We start from the raw sequence: 20,941 nt of genomic DNA on the forward strand, positions 1-20,941 counted from the left end.
TAATAAAGTTATCAAACACTAAATTATAAATTAAATAAGCTAAAGCTTAAAACTACAGAAGTTATTGATTTTCTCTTTTTTATTTTGTTCTTTGTTTAGCGGACATCACAGCAGCTGGTAATTAAGATATTTTGGCTGTTGTTACTTTAAGAGCTGCCGCTGCTGAACTTGATGTGGATCTGATAGGCCTACTGCTTTACTTGTACTACATGCACAGTTTTAAGGCAGCTTTAATCACATTTTTTTGTAACTTCGTGACTTAACTGATGACATAACCACAACATTACATGCTAGTTTCTTTCGTGCTTTGAAATGAAATGATACAGACTACAGCGAGCTGTCGTTGGAAGGGCACGCATACAGAGCAGTTTTGAGTGGGGTGGTCAAACCTAGCTCTGCCCCTGCGTTAAATTGAAAAAATTATCTTCTGTGTTAACGCACTAATTTTGACACCACTCATAAATCTACATCAACATTGAGAAAAAAAACCTTACAAAATGTTTCAATTTTTATTTCGCTTTCATTTTATTTGAGAAAATAAAATATTTTTTGAACACAAAAAAAATATATGAGATTGACATGTCACAAGTCCCTTTCCAAGTCTAGATATTAAACTTTTAACCTAATTTAGTGTTGAAAAAACATTTATTACAACATAAGAACAGCAGTTTCTCATGAGTCATGACCCATAATGCAGCTAATGTACGCTATATAGAATTAAATAGCCACCACGCAAAAGTAGAATATTATATCGTGTCTTATGAAGACTTAAAGGTATTGTACATTATTGCAGGTGTAACATGTCTGCTGCTGCGTATTACAATATAGAGCCCTGAAAACATAAATTAACTAAATGAACACTAAAATAAATTATATTTTAACTTTAGCACATAAGCAACTAAACGTGAGAACAAAAACAAAATAACATCTACAGTTGTCAGTGTAATTGTATCAGTTTCCTTTGGCAATAAAAAAGACTCCAGTGATGAGACCCAGCAGCCCAAGAGCCAGACCAACTCCACAGAACACTGATGGACCAATGCTAGGCTCTGTTATCTCCACATCTGTACACACAGACACAAATATTTGTGAAATTCATCATGTGTTTTAAAGGGGATTAAATGTGAATAATACAATATAAACCCACCCCATACTCTGGTTTGAGGTTGTTGAAGGGCTTTGTGCTCCACAGAACAGCTGTAAATGTCTCCTTCCTCTGGAATGAAGCTCAGTCGAGAAAAAACACCCAGTGTCCCATCTTTGGTGGGGTAATATCTGCTGAGAGTTGATTCATCTGTCACATTCACATTGTTCTTGGTCCACGAGACTCTGACAGGTGGAGGGAAGAATCCAGTCACATGACATATCAGGGTATTCTTGACATTCAACTGTGGATCACTTTTGGGATAAATTGAGCTCCATGGGGGTTCTGGAAAAGATAGAAACCATCAATCATAATATGACATTTCAAACATTTCAGTAAAACATTTTTATGCCTGTTTTATCTCTTACCAAGTGGTTCAGATGAATTGGCATACACCTCTTTAAACATGTCAAAGAAGGTTCTGCAAACAGATACTCCCTTTTTAGCATCCTCATACAGTGAAGGAAGCTCAATTTGGCCAGCAAAGTCAGGTAATGTGATGATTTCTTTCTGCTCTTTGAAGTCTACATGTGCCATATGTTCATCATCAAATTTGACAATGAAATCTTCTTGATCTGAGTCACCGTATGCTTCAATCAGTCCAAATTCATGATAATCTAAAATATTTTCACAAGTCAGATTATTATTATGATTCATTATAATTATAATACATTTTACTATAATTATAATTATAATAAAATTATAATTCTATGTACATATAGACAGAGATATGATTATACTTAATTTCAGATCCCTTTACAGAGATATTCTTTTGCAGTTAATGAAGATGCATATTCATTTTTGAAGATTTATGTATAATTTATGAACAAGCACAACTGCAGCTATTTACAGGATGTAAATAATAATAATAATAATAAAACATATACCTACAGTTACAACTACACTCATATGTTAAATGTAGATGCTGTGGCCTGCATTCTACTAGGCTATAAAAAACACATTACTTGATAGCCTATGTTCTGTTCAAATATGACACAAATAGGTGTTACTCCTTTTTCCATGTAAGTATGTTACTCTGTTGATGAGAAATGAGAAAATCGTTTTATAATTGTAATACTTACTTTGGGCGTTAATGTAAAGCACACAGACACCGATGAGTGTAATTCTAAAAAATCCGTCCATTTCAGCGAACAGCTTGTGTAGATGAATCGAAAAACATGTCAGCAACTTTTCATAAAACAAGTTTTTTTTCACTTACATCATCCAATAGTTTGAGTTGTCATGCTGTGATATAATAGTCTCTACGGGAAGTTGAGGGCAATACAGCAGCGCTTGAGGTAAACCAAGTATAAGGAATTTTGACATGTGTTCGTTTGTTGACCACTAGATGGTACTGCTGGACAGACATTGTCTGACTACATCAATGCATCAGGTGATATGTGTACTAGAGAATAATTACAGACATTAAGATGCAAAAGTCTTAAAAGTTGTAGACGTAGGCTACATAACGACATTAAAATTAACATTAACATTTAAAAATCTAAATCTCAGAGAATTTGATTAAAAACTGACCGATCCACAACACATTTTAATGAGACTGAAATATGCATCGCTGCTGTATTATTTATTTGTTTGTTGTTTATTTTTTTACTTATTTATTTTCTTGCCAGTTCTAAAATTGACCAATGAAATCGACTGCGGGGTTAGCGCTTACTGGCAGTGGAAAATCAAGCCTGTTACCAATGAACCTGCTGAGCAGGCGGAACTGGTTTGATCAGAAATGAGGTAGATCAGGGATAGAAAAACAAATCGAGATGAACCATTTTAATGATTTATGATTTTATAAGGACTTATTTACTCAGATAATGCTGTTTTTTCTATATTTCTTGACATGCTTTCTAGTCGCCAAAGCAGGTAAGATTGCTACGGTTATTTTCCTTTAGATAGGCCTATTCTAACATACACAATCAGATGCAAATTCGAGGGTTTCGATGGAATAGTAGGCTACTCTAAAACTAATACAGTTATTACGAGGCTATTTTACATGAATGTTAAACTAGCACCTCTATGAAAGTGAAACTCATCATAAGAACATGAGACAATTTGGAGCTTTAAAATAACCACGCAAATGAATTCTTGCTCTGAGACATAATTGAGCAAAAACAATTTGAAAAGGAGTCACAACTAACTTGAAAACAACTGACAGAGGTCTTCATGTATAGTACATTAATGCAGGTTATTTAGGGTACAACGGGGCTAAAGGCGCCCCGAGGTATAAGGCGCCTTTGATATTATTTTCATCTAAACCACTAGATGGCACAAAAACGTGGCATAGCACTTTCCGAAACATTCGCTTTTCAAGCTGCACGTGTCTGGTCCTTGACGCGATCGCGCGCAGCAGCGCAAAGTTGATTCTGTGCTTGATCTAATATTTTATGTTTTTTTTTTTTAAAAATGTTGTAGATTTAAGTAGCAAATTAGAATAGCTAACATTAAAGCATATATTTCGATACAAAGGTCTTCTCAGCAATTTTCAGTTTTGTTTAAGATAGGCTAATTAAAGCAACAGTTTTTAAATAACTAAAGAATATGTAAAATATGGTATTTGGGGTAAAAAGCGCCCCTGCTGTTGGGGCTAAAGGCGCACAGTAATAAACATGATAATTAATAGATTGCTGACTTTTCCATTTGTTGACACACATGGTTAGATTTAGATGGTAAATATCATATATTATGTTGGGTGTCCATATTATAGATAATTACCGTGTTTAGAATGAAACCATCATATTTAAAAATATGATATTAATCATATCATATAAAATATAATTTGTTGTTACAACTGTAAATATATATTCAATTATTATTGGATTTTCTTCAATGCTTTCGGAATCTTTACTTATTAAAATGATTTTGTTTCTGTATATTAACATGTATTTTTTATATTAACATATTTTAAGGACAGTGTTTAGCCTATTGAACAAAAATTAGGCTAATTCTTTTATTTGCCAAAATAAGCAGAAAATAGTACAAACTTTGCTAAAGTGATTGTTTTGAACAAGTATTAATTTAGACATTATTTAAAAAATATATATATTTTAGCTGAAGTATTTGTATCAATACTGTGTGCCTTTTACTCCATGCTGGTGAGCCTTTTATCCCGTGTGTGGGGTAAAAGGCCCCCCTTGCCTCCTCATACATTTGTAAGATTTTTAAATAAAATAAACAACTTGAATGATTTATTTTCGCACAAAATCTGTTGCTTCATTAATGTTTAATACAAGCGTATAGGCTATATTTTTCTGCAATTATACATTTTAGGCACAGTGAATAGCACATTTTTTCTTGAGGTGTGCCTTTAGCCCTGTTGTACCCTGTTATGATGCATAATTGTATTTCTTAAACTCACATTTTGTGTCTTAATTAGCTCTATAAATGTTTGGTCTGGTAGGCAAACGCAACATATTAAAAAATTAAAAAGTTAAACAATTGTTTTTTCTGGCTCTGTCAGTTATTTTGCAGTAGAATGCAATGTGGCCTTCATCTGGCAAAATGTAGTTTTCTTAAATTATTATTATTTTTTTAATTTAAGAAAGCCTTTGTATAATTTTTAATCTCTTCTAGCACATCTGAATAATGCAAATGTAGCCTAAATGCACTGGTAACCTCAGAGTTGTCTAGCAATTTTAAAAGATTTGACTTGACATCAATAAAAAAACTATAAATAATTATTATTAAATGCTGTAAAATGTTGTTCATTGTTAGTTTATGCATTAATGTTAACAATTAAACCTTACTGTAAAGTTTAAAGGGGTGGTTTACTGCCTTTTTTCTTTGCTTGATTGTGTTTATGGGGTGCAATATAACATGTCTTCGTGTTTCGTTTGTTAAAAAACGCCTTATTTTTCATAAATTTCACCTTTATAGTAAGCCGCTTTCTCCTCTGTCATTAGAACGACCGGTTGACTTCCTGATTCTATGAAACCACTCCCTCAGAAACAGGCAATGGGCTCTGATTGGTTAGTTGGGCCGGTGTGTTGTGATTTGCTAAACAGCGTACTGCACATTGTCCGGAAACTTCACGCCCATTACCTTTACGGGCGACAGTTGCATGTGCTCCGGTCAAATATAAATAATGGAAGTATACATGGAAAATACATTTACAAAATTAGTACATAATTACAAATTCGGGTCCAAAATGTTTGTACGCGTTTGTCATAGACACACGAAATAGCATAATTAACTGGCTACTAAAGCCAACGTTGGCATTTGTTTACGTCCTTGCTAAAACTAAAACATTATGTCTGAAATTATACATGCAAATACATTTAAAATTATTAAATCTTACTTACAGGTTGTGGCCCAACAACTGCTGCCTCTGGTTTTAAAGTTGGATCTGGTCCATGTTTTAATAATAGTTTCTAGTTGAATCTGACATTGAACTCGTGTAGATTCTGGAAGCTGTCTTCCGTAAAATGCGCAGCACAGAGAGCTAAGTTACGATTGTAATTGTCAGGAACATAATCAAACATAAATTTTAACCATTGTTGACGAACTACAGTGTCCGTAGGAAGCCCGAACACAGAAGACCTGACAGCTGGGTGAAAATAACACACTTTCGATGGCATGGCTACAGCTCTCCACTATAACTCTTCCTCTTCGACAAAGCCTCAGAACATGGCCATGCCCCCTGTTTTGCATGTTCTGGAGGGAGGGTTGATGTAAATTTATGGGTTTGTTATGTATAAAACCCGGGAAGTATCTCGTTGTAGTCCCATTTGAGTCGTTTTTGTAGGCATTAAACTTCCTGATTTTTAAAAGACAATATCTCCGCTTACGTTGAACTTTCAGCGCAGCAACTTTGCAGATGCTGTTCATGCACCAACAGCAACATTACACACTATTTAAAATGAAAAAAGTGAAATCGCAATCAACCACCCCTCTAAGAAACAGGAAAAGCCACCTGTTTGATAAAAACAATAAATATTTTGAATGAGGATACTGCAGTTATTCCACTCTCTGAAGAAGACCGTTGTCCTTTATATGTTTAATGCAGCATATGTGAATCTGACTTTGCCTGTCTCTGCTTGAGAGAATTCAAATATGGTTTCTGTCATGTGACCTTTTTCTATAAAACAGAGTTGGTGCCAGGCTGGCTCTGAATTCAGAATGGGTGGCAAGTGTTTGTTGGCTCGGTGTAAGAATTTGACAGGTTTTCACTGGTTCCCCCGAGATGCTGACAGCTAGATTGTGGCTGCAGGCGGTGGGTTGGCCATCAGCTCCCGACACATCAAGAATGTTTGTGTGTAACAAACTTTTTTCACGGGAGAGCTTTTACAGACATGAAGACGTTGGCATTGCTCATGGAGGTAATCTCCGTCAAGAAGACACTGAACGAAGTCTCAAATATCTTTCCATCCCTACAGGGGAGCCAGTAAGTGTCTTAATAACCATGATCTGGTCTATCTTGCTGTCTTTTGTTATTTAAAAAATGAATAAGAATAAACAGTTTGATTATTAACAATGACATGACTTGTTCGGATAAACAAGGTGTTATTTTTTTCTTTCAGTTTCACTTGAGCTGCTGGCTGGAAATACTGGAGTTTTGCCCAGTGACCGCAGCTGAAGGAGGAAGTCTAAATATGGTCATTGGTGAGATGAATTTATCGTGACATCACAAAACAAGCAACAGCCACTCTTCCGGGTTCTTCACACAGTCAGATTAGAAATGGCTATTCAGAGAAAATGCAGTTATAATAAAAGTTAGTTATGTTAAGCCTATAATTGTAACACTTTTAGTTAAATAAAGGTTATTAGAACATGATACCTATGTTTTATTGTGAGGAAATGCACATTGTTTTTGAACTCCAAAAAAACAAACAAACAAAAACTTTATTCAACAATTATATTTTGTTGGAAATGTAGCAGGTTGTTCATTAATTCTGGAGACATTACCATTTCAAATAAAATGTATTGTGAATTTATTAATGTTTTTAAAAATGTTAAAATGGCTATATCTAAAATGTGCTTTATACATCAAGCAATGGTTTGAAATAATCTTGTTGTGTTCAGACTTTTCATTACAGTCAGCTGACATCTTAATGAGGCCTTAATAAAGATATTCTTGTTTTTGATAGTAGTTTTTGATCTGTCAACTCTCCCATCATATTTATGAATGTACATCTAATATTTTAACAAATAATAGATTTCTAAATGAACTTTAATATGATGTTATACACAATTTTTTTCAACATTTGAATTTGAAAGAGCAGCCAACAGAATGAGTTACTAGCACAAGCTGAAAATATCAGTCATCTGGTTTAACTGCACCACTGCTAACGAATGCTTTTGTTCTCTTTACTATTGCAAACTCTTTTTTGCTTTCTTGTACTGAGAAGCAACAGGTGTTCCATGATTTTGAATGTATTGTGTTCCTCCTTTATGTTTCAGGCTATAAGTGTAGCTTGTTTGGTGTTTTCTCATGTTTATATCTTAATTGTTTTCAATTAATCAAATCTTTTTGGAAAGCCTGTATTACAAATAAGTATATTTTCAATAAAACAGAGATATTCAAGTTAGTGGGGTTTTGTTTAGGGGTGGGCTTAGGTAAGAACCTTCTATACAACCCATTTAGAGATACAGTCTCTCCCATTTAGAGCAGCCCCAAGAAAGCCCCAAGTAGGTTAAGAAAGTTTGAATGTATTGTTGTGTCAGTTCGTTTTTTTACCACTAGATGGTACTGCTAAAACCATAAGCAACATGAAATATAAAGGGTTGTCTCTCTTTGCATTTAACCACATACGCCAATGCATTTTGTAATAATAAAAATATCGTGAATGTTACGAAAATTGTAAATATGTAATTAATGAGCACATTAAATATTTCAAATAATATCTAATCTGGCATTTACAGAGAGTTTAATTTTTTTATTTTTATCTATGCCCACAACCGGTCCAGAAATTATTTTATTGAGCCTAAAAGTTGTTTGCATTGCAGATTCATGATGTGTGACAAAACGTATGGCTGAATATTTGTGTGGTTGTTAGAGCAAAGAGTAGGCTTACTGATTATAATCATAATAATGCTTTTACTATAGGCCTAATAATTTTATATACCCAATTATCCATACTTATATTTATTATACATTATTTGTTTAACATATGTTACATCTATCCAAATTCCCTTGCATAATTTGTATATTGCACATCTGTGTATTCAATATATTGTTTGTTGTCTTTTTGTCCATTCAGTATTGTTTTCACATTTTTAATCACTTGTTTATTTTGTCATCTGTGTCTTGTCACTTGTTATTCCATCTGTGCACTGGATGCTTCTGTCACCAAGACAAATTCTTTGTGTGTGTAAGCACACTTGGCAATTAAGCTCTTTCTGTTTCTGATTATTATTGTACATAATCTGTTTTTCCATGGCAGCTGGATGTTTTTTTTTTTTTAATAAATACTTTTCCCAGTGCTCTGGGGTGCGTTTCCCAAAATCAACTATGGTCGCATGTTCCACCATTGTCAATATGTACCATTGTTGTACCCTAAATAACCTACATTAATGAACTATACATGAAGACCTCTGTCAGTTGTTTTCAAGTTAGTTGTGACTCCTTTTCAAATAGTTTTTGCTCAATTATGTCTCAGTTCAATGGAACTTATGACCATAGTTAGCTAATGACGGTTTTGGGAAATTCACTTCTGAGGTGATGTTTGCCAGAGAAAAACTATGTAGGCCTATAGCTTTATTAAGCAAAAATACAACCTTTCAGAATAAATAAACAGATTTAGCACAGCTATTTTGTCATGTCAGTCACAGTGCTGATTGCTTATGCTGAACAAATAAACCCCCTTAACCTATTCTGCACCAAATACTTGACCTATAGCGATAGTACAGGTAGCATCAATATTGCTGCTCCCTATACACAGAGTCTGTGTAGAGCACCTAAGTGGGCACTATCTCATTTTCACGGGGACATCAAATGCATCATTAGTCTTGCCAAGGCCTGCCCAAAAGGCCATATGACTGATATGTAAAGCAACCAATCACCTTTCGTTTTGTGCCATTTTGTTTTGTCATGTTTAGGGGCATGGTAATGTCCCCACAATAACAGACTAGTGTGTAAAACTCTTGGACATATTTAAAGATTCTGTGCCATGAACTGTAAATATTTCACATACTTTTGAAAGTCTTAGGCTGATACTACCCTTACATAGTCCGTCATGATCACATTAATCCATGGTTTTCTTAAGAAATCTGCATTACGAAAATATGAAATGATTAAAGATAAAGCATATCTCACTTTTTTAACCGAGACTGGAAAGACCGGTAAGACCAGCAGAGAATTCCAAACATTAGCTAAAGTCACTTCTTTAATTTGCAGTTGGAAGGCTGTAACACTCAACAACAAGAACATACCCTAAAGTGCGGGGATTCATTTACTGAGAGAATGCAGTCTCTTGTGTGTCTTTTGTCATATTTGACTGCTGTTAAAGCAGGTAAGTCAGTTTACAGCTATTCTTGTGATCATGATGTGCACATGGGCCCCCTGACTATACTCTGGGGCACGAGAGGGGGTATCTTGGGCTCTTATTAATTTTACTATCTCTGGCTAGATTCCATAAAGAATGTGTTCATATTACATGAGTAAATCAAATGAACGTTTCAGTGATATCTTTATTTGATAACTTTGTTTGTTCCAACATGTCTAGCATGCATTTAATCTGAATATAGTCAGTTTATAGACAAAATGCTAAAACGGTATTATTTTTTATCCATCAAAAAGGGGAACTAAAAGGGGGAACTTGATGTTTTACAGTGTTGTTTGATAAACCCATTATTTCTTACAAAATAATTTAATTATGCCACTATGCCACTATACATTATTTTTTGGGGGAGCAGCTTTTTGTTTTTGATTATTTATAGCAAGGGAGAGATGGAATCAAACTATTTTTGTAAGGGTAGGTCTATGACATCATGGGTGACATTTGGCATGTACTCCCTCTTTTACTAGCACAGGTAAACCTCAGACGTATCAGCCTTGGGCTATGCATATAACTTCCTCAATTTGATCACATTAATCGCTGAGCTGAGAACTGGGGACCCTAAATGAGCAGTTATAATCAATCATCATCTTACTGGTGTAATAATTTTTGTAATGTATAGTTTAGCAAAGTTATAATGCATCTGCTTAGTCAGAAAATGTTATCCTTGCCCACGTCTCCACAGGTTCTCACTCGCTGATGGTTTTTGCCACATACATTGCTGGACAGACACAGTTTCCAGAGTTCACTCTTGTGCTTATGTTAGATGATGTGGAAGTGATGTACTATGACTCAGTATCATTGAAAGCTGTCCACCGCAGTCAGAGTAATTTAAGTGACGACAATGGTGCAGGTATATTCAGTGATATATATGACATCATGAAAGATCGAACATTTTATCTTAAGGACCACCAAAATTGCACAGATGGTAAGTGCAACCCTATAAATTTTGGTATTACCAGCAATCAAAAATTCAATATTAAGAGATTCATTTATGCGTTTTTTGGGGGGCATCATCTAATTTTTGGCAACATATCTCAGTGTTATCTAACATTTATCACATAATATATTTTCTCAAGCTCTTTTTAGAAGTTAAATTATGATTAAAGAAGCAACATTTGCTATTATATAATCATAAAACAGTGTTTTATTTCAATATGCCAGTGAAAATGAATCTGTTTGATTTCCATCCATTTTTAGGTTTACATGTTTATCAGAAACGTGTTGGATGTGAATTGCTTGACAATGATCAGCCAGGTTTGTTTCTTTCATGGGATGCTTTTAATGGACAAAATACTGAAGAGTTCACCTTTGATGTGGTAAAAAGAACTATGCAAATTAATTTACCATGGATGAGAATAAAAGGCATGGGTCAGATGGAATGGCTTCATGTGAAGTTTCTGTATGAACATGTTTATCATCCTGTTTGCGTGAAGACTTTGCGGGCATTCCTGGAAAAAGAAAAGAACACTGTGATGCGAAAATGTAAGTTAGCATTAGTTTAAATAAAACTAATAGTTCACCTATTATAGCACATGAGTTGTATGAACTACTTTAGTAATGCTTTTTTGTCTTTATTAGAGCTTGATGGGCTGTAACATTTTTTATTCCAGGTTTAACTATTTAAGATATAATCAAAAATATCAACATAAAGTAACTCAAAAAAGCATGACTGACAGTAAAGACTAAATGTTTGGGATGTTATAAAAAAGACTCATATTGCCATATATAAATAATTAATTCATAGAATTTTGCCACATTACTGTCCACTGTTTCTAACCTTCCTTTCTAAAGTGAAACCGAAAGTCAGACTCTTTAGGAAGCCTCTTACAGACTCTCAAGGGCTTCAGATCAGCTGTCTGGCCACTGGTTTTTACCCCCGTCACATTAACCTGACCCTGTTCAGAAATGGTCAGCCTGTGGATGATGATCAGATCACAGGAGGAGAGATTCTGCCCAACGGAGACGGAACTTACCAGATGAGGAAGAGTTTGGTGATCAGTAAAGAAGAACTACATGACGCATATTACAATTGCACAGCAAGCTACCTAAACCTGGACAACAAACTGGATATTGCTTTTGGTAAAAAAAAAAAAAAAAAAACTTGCAAACAATCATTAGAACATAATTTTTAAATATATGGACAGCATATTCAATTCACGTTAATTTGTATAGCGCTTTTCACAATACAAATCGTTGCAAAGCATCTTCACAGAAAATGAAATTCTACATAAGCTTATTGGTGGTGGCTACAGAAGAGTACACCACTCACATTTTTGTAAATATTTTATAATATCTTTTCATGTGACAACACTGAAGAAATGACACTTTGCTACAATGTAAAGTAGTGAGTGTACAGCTTGTATAACAGTGTACATTTGCTGTCCCCTCAAAATAACTCAACACACAGCCATTGATGTCTAAACTGCTGGCCACAAAAGTGAGTACACCCCTAAGTGAAAATGTCCAAATTGGGCCCAAAGTGACAATATTTTATGTGACCACCATTATTTTCCAGCACTGCCTTAACCCTCATGGTCATGGAGTTCACCAGAGCTTCACAGGTTGCCACTGGAGTCCTCTTCCACTCTAGTGGATGTTAGAGACCTTGCCCCACAGATGCTCAATGGGGTTTAGCTCTAGAGACATGCTTGGCCAGTCCATCACCTTTACCCTCAGCTTCTTTAGCAAGGCAGTGATCATCTTGGAGGTGTGTTTGGGGTCGTTATCATGTTGGAATACTGCCCTGCGGCCCAGTCTCTGCTTCAGTATGTCACAGTACATGTTGGCATTCATGGTTCCCTCAATGAACTGTAGCTCCCCAGTACCGGCAGCACTCATGCAGCCCCAGACCATGACACACCCACCACCATGCTTGACTGTAGGCAAGACACACTTGTCTTTGTACTCCTCATCTGGTTGCCGCCACACACGCTTGACACTATCTGAACTAAATAAATTAATCTTGGTCTCATCAGACCACAGGACATGGTTCCAGTAATCCATGTCCTTAGTCTGCTTGTCTTCAGCAAACTGTTTGCGGGCTTTCTTGTGCATCCTCTTTAGAAGAGGCTTCCTTCTGGGACGACAGCAATTCAGACCAAATTGATGCAGTGTGCGGCGTATGGTCTGAGCACTGACAGGCTGAATGGCTGTACTCTTCAACCTCTGCAGCAATGCTGGCAGCACTCATACGTCTATTTCCCAAACACAACCTCTGGATATGACACTGAGGACGTGCACTCAACTTCTTTGGTTGACCATGGTGAGGCCTGTTCTGAGTGGAACCTGTCCTATTAAACCGCTGTATGGTCTTGGCCACCGTGCTGCAGCTCAGTTTCAGGGCCTTGGCAATCTTCTTATAGCCTACGCCATCTTTATGTAGAGAAACAATTCTTTTTTTCAGATCCTCAGAGAGTTCTTTGCCATGAGGTGCCATGTTGAACTTCCAGTGACCAGTATGAGAGGGTGAGAGCGATAACCCCAAATTTAGCACACCTGCTCCCCATTCACACCTGAGACCTTGTAACACTAACGAGTCACATGACACCGGGGAGAGAAAATGGCTAATTGGGCCCAATTTGGACATTTTCACTTAGGGGTGTACTCACTTTTGTGGCCAGCGGTTTAGACATTAATGGCTGTGTGTTGAGTTATTTTGAGGGGACAGCAAATTCACACTGTTATACAAGCTGTACACTCACTACTTTACATTGTAGCAAAGTGCCATTTCTTCAATGTTGTCACATGAAAAGATGTAATAAAATATTTACAAAAATGTGAGGGGTGTACTCACTTCTGTGAGATCTTGTATGCCAAGGTGATGTCCATACAAACATACAGTGAACTCTATTAACAGCAATGATTTAATGTTGCAATCAAACTTATAGGAAGATATGATAGTATTATAGGTTGGTTAAGGGTTGTCATCATATGAGGTCCTCAGATTGTCCATAATATATTCAAACCAAAACAACTAATTTTGTTCCAGCTGTAAATCTGTTTCTTCATATAAGTCAAAATCTAAATCTCAAAAGTATAAACATTTGTTTTCTGACTGATTTTCTTGGATTTTACCACAGATAAGGATCTAGAAAAATCTGACTTTGGATCCTCTGCTCTATCTATAATAATCAGTGTGCTGGTGTTAATGTGTGCGGCTGTTCTCATCATAACTGCACTCATCAAATGGAGGAAGAGACGAGCTTCTGGTAAATTATCTGTTGAAAGTTTTCATTCTTAATGTGTTTAGAGAAAAGCAACCTAGTAAAGTTTATTTCATCTGAGGAAAAAATAATATAAAAGATAAAATAAAATAAAAAAGTTAACCTTTATCATGGTTTAACTCTTATTCAGGACCAGGCTCCAGTACTTCACATAAAAGTGGATATTCATCTACTTCAAGTAAGTTTCTTAGTGTTTAATGGAGATGTTTTTTTTTTTTAACATTTAGCAACAAAATAAATTTAAATTACATTATATCTGAACTTTAAATTGTTTCTCTTTTTAGCTTCAGAGCAAGAAACAACATGAAAGATGTATGATTTATGGATTTAATCTTATAAAATACTATTTCCTGCTACTTGGTCTTGCAAGTGGGTTATGCCATTACAGCAACCATCTCAATATGTATTTGATTACAGTTCCAGAAAAAGTAATATATAGTACTGAAAGACTTTTTGATATTTCATAACTGAATTATACATGTCATATTATAATACAATTCTAAATCAAATTTTCCACTAAATGGCCAAATTTTACTGGCATGGATATCACTTTTAATGTGGAGAAAGATGACAAGATTTTTCTCGGATTCATTCATCTAAAATTTTAACAGTGTATGTAAACTTTATATAACCACTATTGTAGGACAAATTTTTGCATAACTAATTAATGGCAAAAGAGAGAGAATATTTAAATAATCTTGATTTCATTCAATATTTCAGTAAATAATATTTCGGTAAAGTCTCAATCCTCTGTGATGCCTTTATGTCCATCATTGTGTGTGTATTTTGAGTGGTAGTTTCTCTCTGCAGTTGATCATGGCTGTGGGGTGACACATCATCGTCATAGGATTACACACACACTGTCACGAATCTGGTCCATGCTCTCCTGTTTTACCACCACCAGAGGTCACCCGTTCACCACATTGACTCTCACACTACACAGCACACTGGACTCCATTTCCCACTATGCATTGCACAGATCACAGCTGTCACCATTCACTCATCACACGCACCTGATGCTCATTTCACAATCACACACACTATTTAAACCATGGACTTCCTCAGCATCAGGGCCGAGTATTGTTAGCGTTTATCACTCACCTAGCGATAGCAACTCTACAGAGCCATTGTTCTAGTCCTAGTCTTGCCGTGTTTATCTTGCCGTGTCTGACCCTGCCCGACCCTGCCCGACCCTGCCCGTGTTTCCTGGATTTACCCTTCGCCTCTGCCGTTTGGACTCTGTTCGCTCCCCGTTTGGATTATTGCTCTCGATTTTGGATTATCTCTCTGCCTTGCCCTTTGGATACTGTTTGCTGATCGTTGACCCACGCTTGTTCCACGGATTGCTTTGTCTTGCCCTTGCCATACCTGTTTGCCACTGTCTGACCCTGCCTGTTTACCGACCATGTTTTATAATAAAGCTTTGCATATGGATCCGCACGTCTCATGTCTTGTCAGCCCCGTAACACACACACACACACATGTTGGTTTTTGTGGTTTATGGGGACTCTCCATAGGCGTAATGGTTTTTATACTGAACAAACTGTGTGTGCTATTGCCCTACACCAACCCTACACCTAAACTTAGCCCTCACAGGAGACTTTGTGCATTTTTAGATTTTCAAAAAAACACCATTAGTATGTTTTTTAAGCCTTTTGAATTACGGGGACATAGGCAGTGTCCTCATAAACCACCTTCATATTGTAATACCTCTGTCATACCCATGTCATTATACAAATTTGTGTCCTCATAAACATGCACACACACACACACACACACACACACACACAGACACACACACACAATAAATTTAAATGAAATTAAATTGAATATAAAGAAAAAGATATGATTGGCAGGAAATCAGAACCATTTACCCGTTGAGTGTGTGCAGACCATTTGTGTAGTTTGATGGCTGAGCTTCAGAAAATCAGTACTGAGGTACGTTTGAACAAAGAACCATTTCAGTATAGAAGGGTTCATTAGGAAAATATGGTTCTAAAAAGAACTGTTACTGTGTGTAAAGAACCTTATCTTTTTTTAGTGTATCATATGAAATGAATAACGTCATAAGAGTTTTTAATCTTGATCACCTTGACAGAACATTTGTTATTTACAAAAAAAGAGGGCCTTAGCAAACTTCCAAGAAGAAGAAGAAAAAAAAAACAAGATATAAATTGACATCATATTTCTTATTTTAACTAGTTCAGTTTTATTGAATCAAGGATATATATCTTATGAAAATAATGGAGTTACAAAATGAATTGTGGTTAATTAAAACCACGACCATACACTGTACACATCTTTGGATGGTCATTACTACAACAAACAATGCTAAACAAATATTGCTTTTTTTTATTTAAAAAACAAAAAAAGTTAATATAAGTTGTTAAAAAATATTGAAGGTTATTGGTCAAAACAAGGCTATTTTTGGCATCTGTATATGGGACATGCATTTTTCTGTGGCAGTATCAGATGTCTTGGGAGTGAAAACAGGTTGAAAAAGAACAATCATAAAACACAAATGTCCTTTTGACCAGCAAGAAAAAAAAAACAGTAGTAAAGTGATAATGTTTAAAAATAATAATAATAATATAATATAATAATAATACATTCCTTTTGTGGTTTCATCGTTTGATGGTCATTTTCATAACAAACCAAATGACATCCACCAAGCAAATGCTAAGTTACTTTATGCATGTATTGCCCTTGACTTTTAATTGGATGCCTTACATTGATTCTTTTCATCATCCACAGAAGCTGAAATCAATAAAACATAGCTTTGGTTTCATTTCTAAAAGGTTTTTTTCTAAAAATTAACCTTAAAATTAACATATTGCTGACTTGATATAAAACATAGTGGGTCCTGTTTTAACGATCTAAGCGCATGGTCTGAAGCGCAGGTGCACTGAGCACGTGTCCGAATCCACTTTAACCACGTTTAACGACGGAAACACGGTTGGCGCGCTGGGCACATGGTCTAAAAGGGTTGTCCCTACACTGTAAAGAAAAAAAAAAAAGTTGATCCAACTTAAAATTTTAAGGCAACCAGCTTCAGCAGGTTTTTGAGTTTTCTATCAGAGCTTCAGGACCATTATGCACATCAACACCATGCAAGAGACCCCGCTTGGAACTGGATGAGGATAACAAGGGGAACAACAGCAGTTCAAGAGGGACACTTGTGAAATGTCCGGTTGATGACATTATCGTACACAGGTCTTTTACAATATAAATTCAAAATAATGAATAATGTTTAATGTAAATTGATGTTTCAAAACAGAAACATCTAATGAGTGGTAACTTTAAATGTATTTTACAGATTACATGGATGAACTGATGGACCTCATATTTGTAGGATATCAGAGACTGAATCAGACAAATTTAAGATTCGATCAGAACATAGAACCATGAGGAGCTGAAATTCCACAGAGAGGCCCCAAGAAAACAGGACAACCTCATAAATTAGATTCTTGCGCCACTAGTCTGAAGCAAGTGAACCAACCAACCCTTTCACAAAACAGCTTGCAACATTAAAATAAAAGAATACTTATTGACAATTCCAACCAGGAAGGAGATGCAAGTAACCAAGGCTGATGGTCAAAGAGATGGCCGTCACATGTCTTCCACGATAGAAATCACGAGCTTCCTTAGATTGACTTTTCCCCCACACATAGAAGACAAAGAACCAGACTGAAATTCCTTTGTTTGCAGAGACTATCTAGATTTTCATTTTCATTTTAGTGAAACTAATCATTTTTATGGATCACTCCATATTATGTATGTAACCCACATCATGTTTTAATCAAATATTGTGTATGTCTTTTTAATCATTATTGAATAGCTGAAGGATTCATATTCGTGTTTGGTATGTATGAGTTTGACAATTCTAGCTTGAAACGTTTCTTCCAATTGATTATTTGTCAAATGTATCATATTCTGGTTATAGAAATCACATCCAAAAGTATACTTTGCAAGAGTGTGTGATGATTTATGATGGAAGGAACACCCCTAGCTAAGATAATAGCCTATCTAATTGGTCAAGACTCCAGAGGGGATGTGTCCAGAAGCTGAGTTTAAAAACTCAGGACACCATCAAACCTTTCTTCTTGCTCTCTTCTATTTTTGCTCTTCTCTGTTGGCTTTTGCCACCGCGTTTTGACGCTGCTCTTTGAGCGCCATTCCAGCATGCTCTGGCCTACATGCCAGCGGCTACTTAACACCACGATGAGAAGAAAACCCACCTAGTCTCGTTACATCCTTTTATTCTTTTTACTTTAGTTTCTTTTCTTTCCGAGGAGTTTCGTGTTCTAATGTAAGTTTGCTGCAAAGTTCAGCTCCGACTGCAATCGCTTCAGACTTCAACCAGACCAACTCCGCATCTTCAGCCAACACCCAAGACGTCACTTCAAAGACTATTGAACTTCCAGCCAATCAGCAACTTCGGGGAACCCCTTTCTGCAACGACAATGACACAAGGGAACCCCTTAATACAGGCAATGCAAGTAACTTACATAATTTTGCTGAGCTGGTGCATTTAATATAAATTTTTGCCTCATTGAGAAACTCAATGCGAGGGTTAATTAAGCCATTGATTGGTTGTTCAGGTCTATGCAATAGCACATATTGCTGTAAACTTGGGATATCACATTTTCATTCTCTTATACTCATCCTTTCCTTTCTTTCTGCAACGTGTGAATGCTTGTTCATGTTTTAGATTAGTTTGTCTTAGGTTTATATAAATAAAATCTTATTTATATTGAAAAGAGAAGTATCTTGTGTTTTGTGCTCACAAGTTGATGTCTTAATCTGCCGATCTTGTTACTGTGCTATTAAATAGCGTTTTCACTATATTTTGGATTTTAATATCCAGTGCAGAGTTGCTGTGATACGGATTGTTCAATGAATTGCTGCCGCCTCAGTGATCAGCCGTAAAACAGTGAGTCTGTTCAAATTCCCAATAAAATCATAAATGATTCCCTTTGAGCTAAATTAAACTATTTCCCTTTAAATTACATGTTACCCCTTACATATTTGACAAGGTGTTTGAGGACCCTGTTCCATATGAGGCCAAGGTGCAGAAGATCCCCATCCCTGACAATCTCTGCCCAATTTGAAAAGCCCGACAAGATGGAAGTTGTAGCCAGCTATGTATCGAGATTTAATCAAGGGCTGGTCTGAATCCTACATAGACTGCCTGAGTGTTGGGGAACTCCCATAGTATACGTTGCACTACACATGAGGGAAGTACCACTCTGATTCTTCGGCCCAGGAAGCCCCAAACCAAGCTTACAAAACTTCTATAGGCCAAATATCTGTAACGGCTGAGCACAGTGTAGAGATAATCAGTACTAGTGGTTTGTTAAATTCTAGCTTTGGCTCAAAAATACGCAATACTTATAAGTTTTTTTTTTATTTTTTATTTGACTGTTTTGTGGACTTTGAGTGTTTTATACGTGTTACCATTCTTACATGTGAGAAGATGAATGAAACAAAAACACCAAACTAAATTGGAGCAAACTAAGTAGTTGACTTTTATTTCATATTTCTATTGAATAAACAACAGGCAATTCAAATACAGGAAAAAAAATCATTACTGCTGTGTTCCCCATAGTCGTAATGACCCGTAGTCTGCTCTGTAGATGTTGTATGCATTCTGCAGAGAGAATACATTCAAACATACAAGTTCAAGGCCAGGGTGGTCCACCATACATGCTGGAGGATTCTCAATTTGTTGTGGTCTTCTTATAACCTAGACATGCAGAAAGGGTAAGTAACATGGGGTATAGAAAATATTATGACTGCATAAGTTTCATTCATAAATAATTCATAGTACCTGTGGTATCTCCCTGCAGCACACATTCTCTGACTCTGTAGGCATAGTTGCAAAGTTCTGACAAGTACACCTGTGCCAGGAAAGAGGTTTAAAAAGTGTCATTGTAGGTGCAATTAATTTGAACGTTTCAAAATGAAACAATTTAATAACGCTCATGTTAAGATGTTTACCCCCAGTTTCATAGACAAGGTTTAAGACTAATCCCAGACTAAAGTCTGAGCTGTTTCAACTGAAAGAAACTTGCACTGACTGATCTTAAAATATATCAGTGCCTTTGTTTTTTGTGTCTCAAGATGCACCCCAATAATGTTTTCTCTAAGGGCATATTTATAAAAATTACTTAAATGTCCTAATTGAACTATGGCCTAATCCTGGTTTAGTCTAAACTCCGTCTGTGAAACCAGGCCTTACTATTTTAACGCTAATGATCATGTACATTACTAGGATTTATGTTTTATGAGGTGTAGTCCCTATAGAGACAGTACAATTGCTTATTATACTTTCATAGTTTAGAACTTTTCAAAAATTCCAAGGGGGTTAATGTGATTTTCATAACCATCACACACTGCAACTCGAACCCTGGGTTACCAACAAGTTAGTGTAAATTGTACTGGTGTAACAAGAAGGCACAGATTCATTGCTTTTACATAACTTGTTGCATATTCCAGCCTAGATTTTTGATAATCGTATAGACAAACCAATGCGTACACTTGTGTCACTGGGTTGTCAGCGAAACGGATACTGTCTGATGTAAGCATAGCAGTACAACATGGTATGGTACGAGCTGAACCGTTTTAGGCTAATACGTGACTGCTGGCAAAAAGTTTAAAACTTACCATTCAGACACATGTTGTTCCATCCGTACTTGCAGAACTTGTTCGATGGAATGATAGGGCCCAGTATACTCACATGGAGTAAGGGAGTATTTACTGTGTAATTCCTCAGAACCTCGTTCTGAATAAGAATGAGACAGTTAAGCCGGTATAAATAGAGAGTTACAGAAACACACCCACAAACACACAAAGTGTAAATGGTGTCTAAAGGAACTGATGTTTGGTTTTGTTTGATTAATTGTTGATAATTGTTTTATTTATTTTTTACCAAATGTAATGTCCAGTTTGTTGTGCAGATTGAGGTGCTTCATTGTGCAGTTGTATTTATGTTTCTCATGTAGCTCTTCTTCACTGATCACCAAACTCTTCTTCATCTGGTAAGTTCCATCTCCGTTGGGCAGAAT

At 36.0% G+C, this 20,941-nt stretch overlaps 2 protein-coding genes and 1 long non-coding RNA gene across 4 annotated transcripts; 2 read left to right on the forward strand and 1 right to left on the reverse strand.

Moving 5' to 3' along the window:
- Nucleotides 1-495: 495 nt before the first annotated feature.
- On the reverse strand, nt 496-2,472 carry LOC306849771 (H-2 class II histocompatibility antigen, A-U alpha chain). Its single transcript, XM_079385069.1, has 4 exons — nt 2,227-2,472; nt 1,513-1,761; nt 1,148-1,429; nt 496-1,064 (listed from the first exon to the last, which is right to left on the reverse strand). Exons 1-4 carry the CDS (start codon nt 2,285-2,287, stop codon nt 952-954), a joined length of 705 nt encoding a protein of 234 aa, XP_079241195.1. The 5' UTR covers nt 2,288-2,472; the 3' UTR covers nt 496-951.
- Nucleotides 2,473-2,872: 400 nt separating this feature from the next.
- On the forward strand, nt 2,873-8,963 carry LOC306849179. Its single transcript, XR_013782300.1, has 3 exons — nt 2,873-3,019; nt 6,242-6,536; nt 6,673-8,963. It is a non-coding gene; the product is annotated as an uncharacterized lncRNA (long non-coding RNA).
- A 514-nt stretch (nt 8,964-9,477) lies between these two features.
- LOC306849180 (DLA class I histocompatibility antigen, A9/A9 alpha chain-like) lies at nt 9,478-15,307 on the forward strand. 2 transcript variants are annotated; one of them, XM_079384036.1, is made up of 7 exons: nt 9,478-9,603; nt 10,334-10,576; nt 10,849-11,133; nt 11,443-11,730; nt 13,731-13,859; nt 14,005-14,052; nt 14,685-15,307. In XM_079384036.1, the coding sequence occupies exons 1-7, from the start codon at nt 9,555-9,557 to the stop codon at nt 15,008-15,010; spliced, it is 1,368 nt and encodes a 455-aa protein (XP_079240162.1). In that variant the 5' UTR covers nt 9,478-9,554; the 3' UTR covers nt 15,011-15,307. The 2 variants fall into 2 exon arrangements, with proteins under 2 accessions (XP_079240162.1, XP_079240163.1); XM_079384037.1 differs by having other exon boundaries at nt 14,159-15,306.
- Nucleotides 15,308-20,941: the final 5,634 nt, after the last annotated feature.

This window comes from Barbus barbus (genome assembly GCF_936440315.1).
Source record: "Barbus barbus genome assembly, chromosome: 29".
In the NCBI taxonomy this organism is placed as follows: domain Eukaryota; kingdom Metazoa; phylum Chordata; class Actinopteri; order Cypriniformes; family Cyprinidae; genus Barbus; species Barbus barbus.